Raw genomic sequence first — 18,481 nt, forward strand, 5'->3', positions numbered from 1 at the left:
CTGTAATCCCAACACTTTGGGAGGCCAAGGTAAGCAGATCACCCGAGGTTAGGAGTTTGAGACCAGCCTGGCCAACATGATGAAATCCCGTCTCTACTAAAAATACAAAAATTAGCTGAGTGTGGTGGTGCATGCTTGTAATCCTAGCTACTCAGGAAGGTGAGGCAGGAGAATCACTTGAACCCGGGAAGCGTGGTTGCAGTGAGCCGAAATCGTGCCACTGCATTCCAGCCTGGGGACAAGGGCGAGACTTCGTCTCAAAAAAGAAAAAAAAAAAAGTAATGGAATACAAGGGTTTAGGATCTATATTTGAGGTCAGATTCATACCATACTTTATCAAGAAGAAGGAAAATTTATAAAAAAAATACATTACATTAAATAATTCCAACATTCTGTGTAGTTTTTTTTGTTTTTTGTTTTTTGTTTTGAGATGGGTCTCACTCTGTCACCAAGACTAGAGTGCAGTGGCATGATCTCGGCTCACTCCAACCTCCATCTCCCAGGTTCAAGCGATTCTCCTGCCTCAGCCTCCTGAGTAGCTGGCTCTACAGGCATGCACCACCACGCCTAGCTAATTTTTGTGTTTCTAGTAGAGAAGGAGTTTCACCATGTTGGCCAAGATGTTCTCGATCTGCTGACCTCATGATCCGCCGGTCTCTGCCTCCTCCGAAAGTGCTGGGATTACAGGTGTGAGCCACCACGCCCGGCCTCTGTGTAGTTTTTACCTTCAGGTATTCACCATTTTGGATCCTTAGAGAGCAAAATAAATTGAAGTGGTTAGTAAGACTGAGGAACTACATTTTATATTTTTATTTCATTTTAGTTAATTTAAAATTACACTCAAATAGCCATGTGTGGCTATTGCAGAATACAGATCTAGTCATGTGTGGCTATTGCAGAACACAGATCTAGTCCTCAGAAGCCTCCACCAATTCCGCAGTACTTGACAAGTGACTGCCTCAATGTTTAAAAGTGCATCACAGATGAACCTTGCTGTGAGAAAACTTCTATTTCATGCTGGGGGTTGCCCTTGGAAGAAATCTTGTCAAAACCTTCCATAAGCACACTCTTGCTTGATTGGATTCTGTTTCAGCTTTGGAAATATTAGAGTCCAACATGTCCTAGTGGGATATTTTATGATGCTTGGATTACAACTCAACATGAAAATATCCACTGAGATTTGTACGTTCGATTTCTTCTCAGATGTCTGCATAGATGAATTTTTTTTTATCTGAAATTGCTACTACTGACTCTAGGAAATTGTAATGATTTTGATTCTTCACATTTTACTGACAAGATGATGTTGAAGCTACACATCTTAGATGTTTCCTGTAATGAGTGTAGTATCTTTCCTGTTGCTATCTGATTGGAAGGAATTAGTGACAGATTTAAAGCTATTCTACCTGCTTACCACAATCAAAGACGAGCAGATGGAGAATATTATAGTATTTATATGTATCATAATTATGGTTTAGGGAAATTGACTAGATATATTTGTTTATTGATGACAAATAATGCATATGAGAAGTAAAATCTTTTCATTTTCTAATGGCTCTTTTAGATTTATCTAATAATATATTTCTTTCCTTTTCTGTTTCCTGTCACATGTAATTGAGTCATGACAGATTACACTTGACATTTTGGTTCTGTTTGCTGCTTTCCGTTGCTCTGAGTACAAAATAAAAAGTAGCCACTAGTCCTTTGTTACATAAAATCCTGTAAAACACCATTCTGCTGACAGGCTCATTAGTCATTATGTGAGGGAAAAGCTGTATTTCCATACTTGACTTGCAAAAGTAAATCAATGGTTTCCTAAATGCCAGCCATGTTCCAGTTATAAATAGTATGACACGGAAATTCATGCTAGAGACATTAGAATGTGCATGGATATGTACACACACATGCACACACACCCATTACTCAAATGCACTAACTTGGAAAAAAAATGGCCATTAGGTACTTAATACCTAAAAATTATTTGAACTATGGAAATCTTGATACTTTTTTAAAATTTTTCTACTGATTTTGTTAATAAAATTCAGGAATCATAGGTAAAATATTTTATGTTGAGGTTTTCTAAATTAAATAATAAAACCAACAAGAGAAAGTCTGGGGTATATTTAAGTGCAAAAAAAACTTTACTGGTTCATTTGTATCATAATTATCAGAGGTAAGCATGACATTTCTAGATGCTAGAGAGAGTTGGGAAAAGTGCTCTCTACATTTGCAAAGACTTCCTCTGAGGAGTCTATAAGCAGCACTGGGATCTTTCACCATCTTCCAGTGTGGGAGCTAAGAGAAGACAAGGAGGCTGCAGGAGCACCATATTTTCTCAACTGGACCAATCCATGCAAATAATTTGCTTGTTTGGTGTATTTCTGGAACATCATTTAGAAGTGTACCTAATGGAGTAAAACTCCTTTTTCCCCATATCAAGGCAAGGTACAAACAATGGCAAAACTATTTAAGGTTAAATAATATAATATTCTTGGAAATATGTCTGTCTCAGAATAATTGCTCAATGAAATTTCACAATGGCCTGGAAGAAACACTGTAGACATAAAGATGATTCCTCATAATAGTAAAGAATACAGGTTTTTCTCCCTATATTAAATTTTTTGGAAAGGAGAGTATTCTGTTTATGACTTATACATAAAAATAATGACATAATACATATAAAAGATGTCTATGCATTTTAGCTTTTAGAACGCTCTATTATCAAATTTTAAATGTTTTTTGGAATTGTGTTGCTGTATTTTGTCACCAATAATCAAATACATATATACATTAGATGAGTGCTTGATTCTTTTAAAAGAAGATAGAATTCCTTTTTGCCTATCCCCTCATATAACACAGAAAATACAACAAAAATAATTTTGCTTCTCAAAGTGTCTTTCAAATTACATTGGTTTATTTTCTACTTTTTCAAAATATATTTGCAATCATTACATTAAATTGAATGCATGCAGTATAGCTGTCTTATGTTTGTCTTCTCAGGAGGGCAAGAGTTGGGGGCTGATTTTAAGCTCTTTAAGAATTGATAAGGATTTTAAGATTCGATTGAAAGGAAACTATCTTGGGCCCCCAAAATCACTAAGGAAAACTCAAGCTGGAAATTGCTTAGAGGAAACCTGGCTCCCATTCTATTTAAAGTTATCCCTCTGCTTACTGAGACAGTTGTCTATCTGATTGCCTCCTTTGGAAAGACTAATCAGAAACTCAAAACAATGCAACCCTTTGTGACTCAACTATGTGTGACCTGGAAGCTCCTCCCCACGCGCTTCCAGTCTTTCCGCCTTTGCTTCAAGTTTTCCTGCCTTTCCAGACTGAACCAATGTACTTCTTACCTACACTGATTGATGTTTCATGTCTCCCTAAAATGTATAGAACCAAACTGTGCCCTGATCACTTGGGTACGTGTCATCAGACTCCCTGAGGTTGTGTCACAGGCGCATCCTCAACCTCGGCAAAATGAACTTTCTAAGTTAACGGAGATGTGTCTTAGATTTTCTGGGTTCACAGATAAAAGTTTGAACACTATATTCTTCTTTAATTTGTTACATAACTCCCACAAAGAACCAAATCTCTCTGAAACTCAGTAGATTTCTCCCTAAAATGGGGCTATTTATGGCATCACTCATATGTTTTCTGAAGACTAAATGAATACAAACCTCCTGACTCAAACTTGGTATGTCAATGCCAGTTTCTTCATTTTCCCAGCAGATATTGCAGACTTAAAAAAATAAAAAACACCAAAATTAATCATTCTCAATCACACTTGATTTCCTTCATCCTTCATTTTCACATCTTAATTATTCCCCAATTCACTTATCTCCTTATTGCTGACCTGAATACTATGGAAACATTCATATGCTTGTGACAGTGAGTGAATGGACCCAGGGAAGGACTCCACTTCTACCAACAAATCTTGATAAATCATATCCCCTGAGGGTAGCAGAGGAATAACGGCCATGACAGAAGATGGCCACAATTTAAACTTCCACAAAGTAAAATTTGTTGCCATCTGCCTACCATATGTGCAAAAAAGAAAAAAAGGAAGGAAGGAAGGAGGAAAGAAAGAAAGAAAGAAAGAAAGAAAGAAAGAAAGAGAACTTAGATATAAATGGCTGAATAACATATACCATAAATGCAATTGCAGCAATTGACTCACAGTAAGTAGATACCTGCCTTTGTCAATAAAAATGTTGGATTAAATCGTTACTAATTTGAAAATATTTTCTATATTAATAAACAACTTATATTGGCTTCATAGTTTCCCTGACTTTCTAAAAAATTTTAGTTATCATGGCAATAAAAGCAAGCCACTTCATTTGAATTTTAGTTTAAATTTTAACGCTTACCTTTGTGTTAATTTCCATTTTGTAGACAATATTTGGTTCTGGTCTTATGCAATTATTTTTTGTTAATGTAATTGGAAAGTCTGTAATGCATCCAAACTTTTGGTGTCATCTCTTCCTTGATTCCTTGGTTTCCATTTTCACATAAACGTATCATCTCAAATATTCCTGCAAATAGTCTCTGGAGATGGGAATCCTTACATTTTTTTCTGGTAGTCACCTATGAAGTCTTGCTCTGAACTCCAACCCTAATGATTATTTAAATTATTATGGAATCCTATTTTCAATAATTCTTGATATTCAAATTGCTTATGATTATCCTGTCCCAAAACATGAACACAATCCTTTCACCAAATCATTAAACAAAGAACCAACAATGCAAAGCTGTTGTGCCTCACAGATGTTTCCTGAATATTTGAGACTAATGGATATAATTATAGCCCAGGACACAAAGAAATTTAAACTCTAATGTCAGCTATCACTGCTCCTAAGATCATTAGAATTTACCTACCATAGAGAATTTCAAATGGCCATCTGTCCCGACACTCTACTTTCAGGATTTTCTCTGTACTCATTTTCCTTCAGCCCCAGATGCCAAATTTCCTTCTCTAAAAATTCTTATTATTTCATCAAGCAAAGCAATTTTGTTAAATTTTGTCTCAATTTTTCCACTCATTCTATATTGGAAAGTTATAATTTTTATAAACAAAAAGGTCAATAAAAATTTTAATTCAGTAAATTTTCCCTGGAGAGAAGTCCTAACATTTCCAAATTATGACATGAATGGCAACTCTCCTTCTAGTTACCTGATGATTTTTTTTTTCGGACAGAGTCTCGCTCTGTCCTAGGCTGGAGTGCAGTGGCATGATCTTAGCTCCCTGAAAGCTCCGCCTCCCGGGTTCACGCCACTCTCCTGCTTCAGCCTCCCGAGTAGCTGGGACTACAGGCGCCACCATGCCCGGCTAATTTTTCGTATATTTAGTAGAGACGGGGTTTCACTATGTTAGCCAGGATGGTCTGGAGCTCCTGATCTCGTGATCCGCCCGCCTCGGCCTCCCAAACTGCTGGGATTACAGGAGAGAGCCACCGTGCCTGGCCCTACTTGATGATTTTTTACAAAGGGATACCCAATATACATGAAGAATTTCACACTGACAAAGTTTTCATAAACATCAATCTATTGTTTCACAAACATCTATTTATTAACATTCAAAACTAAAATTTATGGCAACCGAATGATATAGGCAAAGCATGCCTGTGGTCTTTTGTTTTTCATCGGTTTTCTGTTTAGAGATGGGTAAGCTGAGGTTAAAGAAAATAAGCAACTTTCTCCGAATTACACAGTGTCTCCTAGCTTTTCTCATTTCTATCCAGGTTTTTTTGTATTAGAATGCTTAAGTATAAAGGACTTTATTTATAGAATGGAAGCCGTCAGGACTGGAGTCTGGGCTGTGTGTGGTTATGCTCTCTGCCATCCCTACATGCATAAGGTCCCCTCAATAGAGACAACGGAGTCAACACATAGAGGTCAAGATCAGAGGCAGATTATTATTATTATTTTTAGAGAACCTAGTTCTAGCTTTCCCTAGATCGAGATCTACTCTTGCTCTTCTCAGTTTTGAGAATGTAAACCAAAGCTGTGTCTGTTTTCAGTAAAGGCAATTTCATGGGAACCGTGGACACTTGAGACATATGGCAGGCTTAACTGTGGTCATGGGTTTTTGAAAGTGTCTAGCAGTGCCTGACATTATTAACATTCAATAAATTATGACAATTTTTTGAGTTGATACTGTGGATTTTGTCGTTCATTCTACTAGTATAAGATGTATTATAGTGTTTGCTTTTGTTTTTGTTTCTGAGATGCAGTCTCACTCTGACGCGCAGGCTGGAGTGCAGTGGCGCAATCTCCGCTCACTGCAAGCTCCGCCTCCCAGGTTCACACCATTCTCCTGCCTCAGCCTCCCGAGTAGCTGGGACTACAGGCGCCCGCCACCACGCCCGGCTAATTTTTTCTATTTTTAGTGGAGACGGGGTTTCACCATGTTAGCCAAGATGGTTTCAATCTCCTCACCTCGTGATCTGCCCACCTCGGCCTCCCAAAGTGCTGGGATTACAGGCGTGAGCCACCGCGCCCGGCCTATAGTGTTTCATTTTTATATGATAAACCAATCTTTTATTTCTCGGCTAAATCCCATTTGGTCATGTGTATAATTCTTTTTAAATGTTGCTGGAGATTGTTTGCTAATACTTTTGAAGATTTTGTTTATATACTCAAAGGGATATTCATTTGTGTATTTCCTGTGATGTGTTTGTCTGGTTTTAGAATCAAGGTAATGATGGCCTCATAGTATGAGTTGGGAAGTGCTTACTCTCTTCTAATTTTTGGTAGTGTTTGGAAATAATTATACTAATGCTTTATTCGATAGAATGTATCAGTGAAGCCATCTGGGCCTCAGCTTTTCTGTATGGTAGATTTTTTTGATTATTAATTTTTAATTTTTAAATGTTTATTTAGATTTTCTATTTTTGTCAGTTTCAGTGGTTTGTGTTTTTCTAACTGATCTGATATATTTGCATACAATTATTCATAGTATTCTCTTATGATGCTTTTTATTTCTGTAAAGTCAATAATGATGTTGCCTTGGCTGGGCATGGTGGTTCACACCTATAATCTGAGCTCTCTGGGAGGAAAGGTGGGTGAATTGTTTGAGCTCAGGAGTTCAAGACCAGCCTGGCCAACATTGTGAAGCCCCCTCTCTATCAAAAATACAAAAAATTAGTCATGAGTGGTGGCTAGCACTTGTAGTCACAGCTACTCAGGAGGCTGAGGTAGGAGGATCTATTGAGCCTGGGAGGTAGAGGTTGCAGTCAGCTGTGATCTTGCCAGCCTGTCTGACAGAGCAAGACCCTGTCTCAAAAAATAAAAATAAAAATAAAAATAAATGATGCCCCCTCTTCCCATCCTGATTTTAGTAATATAGACCTCTCTCTTTTTTTCTTGGTCAGCCTAAAGGTTTTTGCAATTTTTCTAATCCTTTTAAAGAAACAACTTTTGTTTTTGTTGATTTTCTCTATTTTTCTAATTTACTTCCTAATACCTCATTATTTCTTTTCTTCTGTCTGCTTTAAGTTAATTTGCTCTTCTTCTTCTAACTCCTTCAGATGGAAGCTTAGGTTACCAATTTGAGACCTTTCTTCTTTTTTATTGCAAAGCTATAAATTTCCCTCTAATCACTGCCTGAGCTACATTTCATAAGTTTGGTATATTTTCCTTTTGTTTACATGTATCTCAAAGCATTTTCTATTTCTCTTCTGATTTCTTCTTTCCTCATTGGCTATTTAGGTGTGTATTGTTTGGTTTCCACATATTTGTGTATTTCCGAAATTCCTTTTTGTTGCTTTCTACTTTCACTCACCTGTGGGCAGAGTATATGCTTTGTATTGTGACTATCATGTTACATTTATTGAGGCCTGTGTCAGAGCCTTCTCTATGTCTATACTGGGAAATGTCTCATGCTCCCTTGAGAAGATGATTATAACTATTTTATCTTCCTAATGAATTGATTCTTTTATTACTATAAAATGTTCTTTTTGACTCTAATAATAATTTTGCTTGGAGTCTATTTTGTCTGATATTAGTACAGCTACTCTTACTCTTCTTTGGTTATTGTTCACATTTCCATCCTTCTAGTTTCAACTTATATGAGTCTTCAACTAAACGTGTCTCTTGTAGAAAGCATATAGTTACTTTTTTTTCCTATGGCATACTTTCATGTTTCTTTGTGTTTCTTATAATTTTGTTGTTGTTGAAAACTAAAGATTTGACATAATGTATTCTAACAACTCTGGTAGCACATTCTCCCTCTATCCCAAGGTGTGTGGTTGTGATTATTGTGTTTTTTGTTGTCGTTGTTGTTACTTATTTTTTTAGTGACTTTTCTGGATTATTCCTGTAAATTCTGTATTCTCTGCAGCATGTGGCCACTTCACTTTCTTCTAGTTTTTTTTTTGTTTGTTTGTTTTTTAAGGTTTCATTTTGAATCCTGACTTCCTATGCATAACTTCTGGATCATTATAATGTGGTATAATCAGCCACTGATTAGTCAGATTTTCTTAATTGTTTTGCCTGTATGTCTTCCACACTTTGCCATGGGGATTATGAAAGAAGTCATGACTTTAAACTTCAGACAGTTTACAAGACAGCCTTCGTTTTTACATACTGATTGTACAGGATCTCAATGTGCCCCAGAGGTGAGTGACAGGTGCCTTTTCCTTTTTCAGGTCTTTCCAAGGAATGGCTTCACAAATGTTTGCAGCCATTTATATCACCAGAACTCTGTTAGAGCTTTTCAAAGTTCTCTATGGCCTTGCAGATCCTCAAGATTTACTTTTAAATTCCTGGCCAGGTTCTTTTTTGATCCAACTAAAGTCATGGAATTATGCAGCTCTGACTGCTTGATAGCAACCAGCAGATAGTTATGTGTATAGCAATATCCTAAGGGTAGAGCAACTTCCACTGAATTAACTGGCTTTCCATTAAATTTAGGTGTTACTTTTTCCAGAAAGTCTTTACCCAATAAAAGAATAAGAGGCTCCTTCACTTTCTCCTCTAGCCTTGGGTTTCCTTCTCTTATACTTACTATCCTGAAGGCTACTTGTTCTTTTCTCTCCTGCTAGGAGGACAGCTCTTAATTATAATGAATAGTAAGAGTAGTAATTATAATAATAACACTGTCATTTACTAAGTGCCATCTGCCATCAGGCACAGTGTCAGTTACTTTTCAAACATGGTAGCAGTTTCTTAAATCAACTCTGCCAGGAAAATAGTATGAAGATCTCGATGTTCAGAATGAAGAAAATGAGATTCAGGGGGAACAACCAACTGATCCAGTGTCACATTTAGAAAATTATAGAGCCTGCTCTCTCTCAATCATGACTAAGCCTGAGTTTTTCTTAGTCTCAAGTGTTTTTGAAATCTAGCTTCTCATTAGAATCACCTGGAAACCCATCCTAAATATTGATTATTATGCTTTTCTAAGACATAATGTATACGAATATCTGAGATAAACATCAAATTTCATAGGTTTAATGATATCTTCCCAATGTCCCAACTTCATCTCCTAAGCCTTCATTTTTATCATGATAACAAATTGCTTGCAGCTTCCTGAACATGTGACAACCTCTCAACATTTACTCCTTTGTGTATGTTTTGCTCATTGTGTGAAATACCTTCACTTAACAACCTGTGCTCAGATTCATTTTTATTGTATTCTATACTTCTTAATCTCCACCTTTTAGAAGTAGGTTTTGTATGTGTCTTTATAGCAGCATGATTTATAGTCCTTTGGGTATATACCCAGTAATGGGATGGCTGGGTCGAATGGAATTTCTAGTTCTAGATCCCTGAGGAAAGAATTGAACAATGAGAACACATGGACACAGGAAGGGGAACATCACACTTCGGGGACTGTTGCGGGGTGGGGGGAGGGGGAGGGATAGCATTGGGAGATACACCTAATGCTAGATGACGAGTTGGTGGGTGCAGCGCACCAGCATGGCACATGTATACATATGTAACTTACCTGCACATTGCGCACATGTACCATAAAACATAAAGTATAATAATAATAATAAAAAAATTAAAAATTGTAAAAAAAAAAAAAGAAGTAGGTTTTGTATGAGATGGAGGAGGAAAAATGCATATATATGAAATATATATGCATACATATATTTATAATGAATTACATGTAAAAACACATAGTTGTATATAAAAGCACACATACAAACCTACACACATGCAATATTACATATATACATAAGGATATATCTTGTCATACTGTTCTATAATTAACTCTTTCCCTAGACTACATGTTCCACTCTATGTTTATTACCTAATATAGTCTGTGGACCTTAGAAGGCATTCATTAATATCTTGGATGAATGGATTAATAATATAATATCATCAGTGAATGTTTAAATGCTTTAGTGTTCTAGTAGTATGGACTAAGTCTTCAATTCTTTGAAACAGACCACTAATATTAATTCATGTTCAACGTTGCTGCCAAATGAAATTCACCAAAGTAAAAATTCATGACCTGGTTATTTCCTTCCCACTCTCTGCGATTTTTGTTCTTCACAATGATTTCTCTCAGGACTAGAAAGATTTAAACTGGATATGAATAATCAATCTCGTTTTCTTGTTGGGCCCAGTATTCAGGTTATAACATTGCCATAGGATTATGAAAGCAGAGAAGCTGGATTGAATTTTAACTAAGCTCACCCGTAAATTCAGGAGAAGTCGGTGTCTCAGGCTCTTCCTTGTTTTATTATTTCTCTGTTATTTAAAAAATTCCCTTTATTAAAACAAACAAACATGATTTCTGTAATTACAGATATTCTAAATAATTTTGTGTAGCTATGTTTACAATTTGTTTCAAATGAATGAATTTCTTTCGTGATATGTGCTGTTTATTTTTATAATGAAAACGTATCAACAAAACTCCTCTATCTGGCGTAGCCTTTTCCCATCATGAAGGGAGCACTTTGTTATGAATAGATGCCTTTTGGATTAAGTTCAGGACTGAGCTGTTTTCAGAAAATTACCTCCATTTTGGCTAACATCCCAGGGGTATTGGCATACTGTAATGACATTGTCGTACATGGGTTACCCATATTTTTTCATGATAAACAATTCTGGCATCTATTTAAATGTCTTCAATAACATCGTGTTATCCTTATTTTACAGAAAGAACATTGTTGGAGCTTCCAAAATTTACTGTGTATTTTTTCTATATTCTCCCACTGCAGCTTTAATAGTCTGAGAGATAAACTATTTTGTTTAGTATCACTAACTCAAGATATTGAATATTTCCCCGTCTTATTTTAAAATTTATTGAATTCATTCTTTCCTACTATGATTTACTGTAAGGCAACTCTTATCATTGTTTTGTTTACATGTGCATGACATTCTAGTTTTCAGGCCACAGTCAGTATTTTAAACAAATATCCTCAAAATCATACAATGCTTTGACATGACTCATGTTCCCCAAATTGCACAATTTCACAGACCTTTTCTCTAGAAGTTTCCTGAAAATAGTTAGAAATAAAAGAATATCATGGACTTTCAAAAGGCTCTCCAAAGTTTAAGTTACATAAATTTTACCTAGATAATTTTTTGAAAAAGTTATCTTGTTTTTTTTTTTTTTTTTTTGGAGACTGAGTCTTGCTCTGTCCCCAGCCTAGAGTGCAGTGGCGCGACCTCGGCTCACTGCAAGCTCTGCCACCTGGGCTCATGCCATTCTCCTGCCTCAGCCTCCTGAGTAGCTGGTACTACAGGCACCCTCCACCACGCCTGGCTAATTTTTTTTTTTGTATTTTTAGTAGAGACGGGGTTTCACCATGTTAGCCAGGATGGTCTCGATCTCCTGACCTCATGATCTGCCAGTCTCGGCCTCCCTAAAAAAGTTATCTTAAGGCCAGCCCCCAGAGATTTTGTTTTTGAAGTTCTGTAATGGGGTGCAGTCATGTGCAATTTAAATAGCTCACCAGGTTTCTCTGATAGAGGCAACATGAGTTATCCCACTGTCTTTTTCCAGTGATGCAAATTGCATTACATTTTGTTTTCTCGAGTCTTACAAGGTATTTTTCTTCCTGAACTCTCTGGTATCTTGCTTTTAAATCTGTATGTGCTCACCATATAATTTGATTTACATTTTATTCATGAGCCAATGTCACAGAACTATTTCAAAATTAGCCTTAAACCTTTCTTTGTAGCTTTTCTGCTGTCTGCTTGACTAACTGATGTCAACGTTCGTAGAGCTAAGATTTGCATACAACTTTAATGGTAGTGAAAACGGCTGTAAATTGCAACAGCCAGAGAAGGTCCTTGAATATCACATTCTGGCTGGCATTCCTAAGCAAGTGGTTTCCATCATCTGAAGATTAGGAGTCATGTAGGATTGAGATTTGGTGCTTAAATCACTTTGCGGGTGTAAAAATAAAATCTGCTGTGGTCACAGGACTGTTCTGGGTTAAACTAGACAGGCATGCCTTCCCTACTTCAAGAAAGTTTAATTGTTTAAAGTTTTCCCTGTTCTTGTACAGGTAAAGTAGATGGTTTCCTGCAGGGAGATATTTTGAAAAGGATCTTATTATGAGTGAAATAAGCCAGTCACAGAAGGACAAATACTGCATAATTCTACTCATATGAGGTATCTAAAATTGTCGGACTTCTAGATTCAAAGAATGCAATGGTGATTACTAGGAGCTGGGAGGAGAGGAAAACAGTGAGTCACTACTCAACATCTATAAAATTGTAATTGTTCAAGATGAATTAGTTCCAGAGATCTCATGTAAAGTCTTATGTCCATAGGTTAAAATACACTTTTGTGCACTTTAGATCTCTTAAGAGGATAGATCTCAGGTAGTGTCTTACCAAAAATTAAAGAAAAAATTAATCAAGGAAAAAGTAGACAATGCTTATCTTAATAGAGATAGATAGAATAAATAGATTATGACCTTAAAACTTAACAAAAGCTGTTTTTATTTTAAATATGGGTCATCTTAATGAAAGGAATTTTTTTAAGATTTATAAGCCTTTCTCAGAACTAATAAAATAAAATTTAAAAAGGAATCACTATGTTAGTGAATAAAATTGTATGGTATACAAATATGGCCAGAGGCATCAAGCTAAAGGGTTGGCATCAAATTTCATTAGCTATAAAATCATGTTGTTGCAGTTACTGATGTAACAATAAGGCACTACCAGTAAATAAATGAATAAGCTCAGATTTTATTATTTTTTTAAAAGATATCCCATATTTAACCATTTTCTCATCTTATCTGGGGAAAAAAAGGAAATGGTGCTTCTGTTTGCTTTTTTGGGAGTTACAGAATATGAATATGATCTAATTTTCATCACAAAAGGGATAGAAGAAAGGGGTAGAATTTTCTAAGAAAACAGAACACAGGCCAGAGGATAACAGTCAGTGAGAAAGAGAGCTAGAGTCGAGTCAGTGGCAATAAAGCAGCATAGAGTATGGGTAGGAATATGACCAAGTGGTACAGCACAGGGAATCTGGCGTCCTGAATCAGTAGAGGGCACAGTATATGTACTCAGACCTAGGGAACTGGCTCAGAATTGCCTGGGAGGTGGTTTTATCCCAAGAAATGTGGTATGGTATGCCAATCCAGCCATAAGGTCAGGAGAGAATTTCTGATCTGCAGTCCACACAGGTTTCTTCTCCTTTCTCTCCTTTTTTATCTCTTTTTCTTTTGTCCTCTTTCTCAGTTATTCAATCTTTAACTTGCCTATTCTTCATTTATCATATTTTAAATTAGTGGAAACTCTTTCAACTTGGATCAACCTTATTTCATTGGTCCTCAGCACATTGTTGGTAGGATTTGAGAAGTGAAAACCCCTTTTTAAAGGTATTTGAGATAAAAATGTTAAGGCCAGGCCAGGTGACTCATGCCTGTAATCCCAGCACTTTGGGAGGCCGAAGCAGGAGGATCACGAGGTCAGAAGTTCAAGACCAGCCTGGCCAACATAGGAAACCCTATCTCTACTAAAAATATAAAAGTTAGCCGGGCATGGTGACTTGTGCCTGTAGTCCCAGCTACTCGGGAGGCTGAGGCAGGAGAATCACTTGAACCTGGGAGGTGGAGATTGTGTGAGCAGAGATCGCACCACTGCACTCCAACTTGGGCAAGAGAGTAGGACTTTGTCTCAAAAAAAAAAAAAAAAAAAAACTTCAGGTAGCAAAATTCTGCAGTCTGCCATTCAATTTCACTCTTGTCTTATTCCTGAGTACAATAAATTCTGGAAAAAAATGCTCAAAGTTAGATGAGGAAAAATAATTTCTACTCTTTCTCTCCATACACGTGTGTGTGTGTGTGTGTGTGTGTGTGTGTGTGTGTGTGTGTATTCTCTTTCTCTACATATTATATTCACCTTATGGGTGGTAGTAAATGGACATTTCGTAACATGATAAAGTCCTCAAGGTTCTTCTATGTTGTCGCACATTGAAGTATATCCTTCTTTTAAAAGGCTGAATAGTATTTCATTGTATGGATATATTTCATTTATATCCATTCATTTACTGATGGGTATTTAGGGTGTTACCAAATTTTGGCAGCTGTGAATATTGCTGCAGTGAATACCGGAGTGGAAATGTCTTCCTGAAATTTTGATTTTAAATCTTTTGGATAAATACTCAGAAGTGGAATTGCTGGATCATATAGTACATCTATATTTAATTTTTTGAGGAAGCTTCATACAGTTTTCCATGTGATTGCAACATTTTGCATTCCCATCAATAGTATACAAGAGTTCTGATTCCTACACATTCTTGGCAACATCTATTTTTTTTCTCATTCTGGTTTTGATTTAAATTTCCCAGATAATTGGTGTTATTGAACAAGTTTTCATATACTTGTTGGTTATTTTAGGTAATCTTTGGAGAAATAACTGTTCAAGTTCTTAACCCATTTTTTTTAGTTGAGTTATTAGTATTTTTGCTGAGTTGTAGCAGTGCTTTAATGTGTATATATATATATGTATATTAGATGAAATCTTTGTCAGATATATTGCTTGCAAATATTTTCTTCCATTTTCTAGGTTGCCTTTTTACTCTGTTGCTTGTTTCCTTTGCTGTGCGGAAGCTTTTTAGTTCATGTACGTTAACTGAAATAGCCATTCACAAAAGAAAATATGGCCTAATTCTACTTATAGATGATATTTAAAATAGTCAAATTCATAGAATCAAAAAAATGAATGGTGGTTGGTGGTTGCCAAGAGATGAGGGCAGGGTTGGAAATGGGGAGTTACTAATCAATGGCCACAACGTTTCAGTTAAGCAAGATGAAGAAGTTCTAGAGATCTCCTGTACAACATTATACATCGACTCAACTGTGCTGTATTGTACTCTCAGAAACTGGTTAAAAGGATAAATGTTATGTTGTATTTTACCACAAAAAGTTAATTTTAAAAAGCAGTTTATCCATACAATAATATATTAATTCATCATAAAAAGGGACACAAATCTTGATACTGATACATGGATGGACCTTAAAAATATGAGGCTAAGTGAAAGAAAGCAGACAAAAAAGTCACATATTGTATGATTCCATTTCTATAAAATATCCAGTATAGGCAGATCCATAGAGACAGGAAGTATATTAGTGGTTGTCAGAGGCTTGAGGGCAGAGGCATATAGTAAATGACTGCTAATGAGTAGGGGATTCTTTTTGGGATAATAAAATATTCTAGAATTAGATGGAAATGATGGTTGTAAATATGCTGAAAACCACTAAACTGTCCATTTTAAAAAGGTGAAATTTACAGTTCATAAAGTATATTTCAATTTAAAAAAATCAAAAAATGAATTATGTTGCATGTGAATTACATTTTAATCAATTTTTTTGTGTGAAAAGATATTTGTCTTAACCTCTTGTGTTGACAGGCAAAACTTATACTTTCTTTCATGGCATTTATTAAAAACTGAATTTCATATTTACCTAGATCATTGTTTTCTTAATGCCATCTCCCCCAAATTCTTCAACACCTTAGAAGCGTTGTGTGCGTGTGTGTGTGCGTGTGTGTACGTTTGCATGTGCTATTACTTTATTCCCAGCAATGGAGTAGAGACTAACACAAGTTCCTCAATGAATAGTTGTTAGTTCAATGAGTGAATGAATGAAGAATATCAATTATCTAATATGATATGGTATTTCTAACCTAGGTTAGTACATGTGTTCATAGAGAATGTTACATTTAAAGTCATTAGTATTTCCACAAAGGGAAATTTAAATTATGTCACTTATTTTAGAACTCAGCTCTTAAGAAAAAAGTAAACTCTATCGAATTGAGACACATTGAATAACTAAAGTTGAAAATTACAAAGATGTAAATGGCTATCCCAGATATTCTTTCACACAAAGAATGTAAATATTGTGACAAATCACCACAATGTACTGGTGAACAACTTTAGTAAAGTAAGAAACAAATTTCGTCTTGTAATCTAGGAAACTAAGTGTCCAAACTGTGACTGATAGAAATAAGAGTATCTAGGGTAAATGAGAAGCAAGATTTGAAACCTGTTGAGCTCAAAGCTAGTTTATGGAAAACTGTTCCAATCATCAGATGTATAAGGTTGTCAGCAGATAATTCATTCTCATTAAGTCCTAACAAAAATGGAGGATGATTCCTACCACACAAAGCAATATAAACTCAGCGTGTTACACTCCCTTTTTGACAGACTGATCAATGAAGATTGCAAATTCAAACAGTAGTAAAGGTTTGACTCTGCACAAAAAAACTTGAAATATCCTGAAATCTTAATGTGTGTATATATATATATGAAAATTTATTTTCTCTAACTTGACAAAAATAAAAAAAATCTAAAACATGTTCTGAAGATTTAAGTAAACTAACGAAAACCAAAAATAAATTTTTATGAACAATACTAAAGAGAAACTACATTATTTTTTTCCCTATCAAAAATATTTTATGATATTGTCATATGAAAGAGCTGGTAGAAAAATATGCAGTGAAAAATAATAGGAAAAAGGTGTTACAGAATTGCATTACTCTAGATGTGGTGTTTGTGGAATTTGACAGTTGTGTGAAATTTTTTTATTTGTTTTGATTTCTTTCCTCATTCTAAAAAATTAGAACTTCATTAGAAATTTTATTCCTCTTCACAGTTACTTTTTTCATGTATAGTTTGAGTTGTTTTACTTAAAGACCTCTGAGTTTTGTAAGCTTCAGGTCTCAAAATACCTGCGTGTACTCCAATTGATTAGCTTTCTGCTCTTTCATTTGCTCATGCATGGGGTTATTCTTTGCCCAGCCATTCATGCAGAACTTTAGTAGTCCTATCAGACTAATACAATTGGAACCACATCAAAAGAATGGCTAGAATATGAAAGAAAAAATTTGGAAAGGAGATCTACTAGAGTGGGGTCGGGAAAATAAGGGAGGGTAAAAATATTGAGAAATTCGTGAGTTTAATAGTTTCAGACAACTTTTGAGAAATCAGATAGGAGAAGAAATCAAAGTGGCCTTTGGGAACGACATTATAACTACAGATTATAATAGAAAGTGGGAACATTTGTGAGGACAGTGAGAGTTGAAGCTGTGTTGTAGTAACTTGACAAAGGAATTTGAGAAAGAGGTAGAATATTATTTAAAGTGATTTGGCAGTGAGATGTGGGATAAAAATAAAATAGATAATGAAAAATAACTCTAAAGAAGATCTTTGTTATTTATTTATTTATTTATTTATTTATTTAAGTATTTATTTCAGACAGAATCTTGCTCTGTCACCAGGCTGGAGTGCAGTGGCACGATCTTGGCTCACTGCAACCTCTGCCTCCCAGGTTCAAGAGATTCTCCTGCCTCAACCTCCTGAGTAGCTGGGATTACAGGCATCCACCACCATGCCTGGCTAATTTTTTTGTATTTTAGTAGAGACAGGGTTTCACCATCTTGGCCAGGATGGTCTCAATCTCCTGACCTCATGATCTGCCTGCCTCGGCCTCCCAAAGTGCTGGGATTACAGGTGTGAGCCACCGTGCCCAGCCTATTTTTGTTGTTTCTAAAAGTAGTCTTGTGTTGGAATGTGCAACTGGGTACATAGGTAGGATAATTTCACCCTATACATTCCCTTCCCTTCAGAGCATGGCTTCACATCCTCACCTTGTTCTCTCAATCAGATGCCCTCAAACATGGCTCCACTACTTTTTATTCTATTAACATAACTCTATCAAGGTCATTCATAGTATTAGTCTTTCTAAATTCAGAGGAAATTTTTTCAGACTTTATCTTTTTTCACTCTGCCATAGCGTTGTGTTAATTCACTCTCTGATTTTAAAAATCATTTCATTCTTTGCTTCTTATAAGACCACAATGTCCTGATTTTCCTCCTACTTAGACATTTTTGTAGGCTCCTCATCCACTAACCAGCCACTGAATTTTAGAGTTGCTGGCGCCTCTGAATCAGGTCCCCTTTCCTTGTGTGATTTTGTATCTCTACACACATTCTCATAACTGTAGTTATCGCCCAAATATGAATGGCTCCATATTCATGTCTCCCGGAAAAAACTCTTCGCCCTGTTGCACT

At 35.9% G+C, this 18,481-nt stretch overlaps 1 protein-coding gene across 1 annotated transcript in view; it reads right to left on the bottom strand.

Moving 5' to 3' along the window:
* Positions 1-375: 375 nt before the first annotated feature.
* Positions 376-18,481, bottom strand: part of LOC129059166 (uncharacterized) — a 256,202-nt gene continuing 238,096 nt past the window's right edge. Inside the window, exon 6 of the mRNA XM_054554767.1 lies at positions 376-750. Within this exon, the coding sequence (XP_054410742.1) occupies positions 546-750 (205 nt within the window). The 3' untranslated portion in view covers positions 376-545. The remainder of the gene's footprint in view (positions 751-18,481) is intronic.

This window comes from Pongo abelii, chromosome 3, assembly GCF_028885655.2.
Source record: "Pongo abelii isolate AG06213 chromosome 3, NHGRI_mPonAbe1-v2.0_pri, whole genome shotgun sequence".
Classification (NCBI taxonomy): Eukaryota; Metazoa; Chordata; class Mammalia; order Primates; family Hominidae; genus Pongo; species Pongo abelii.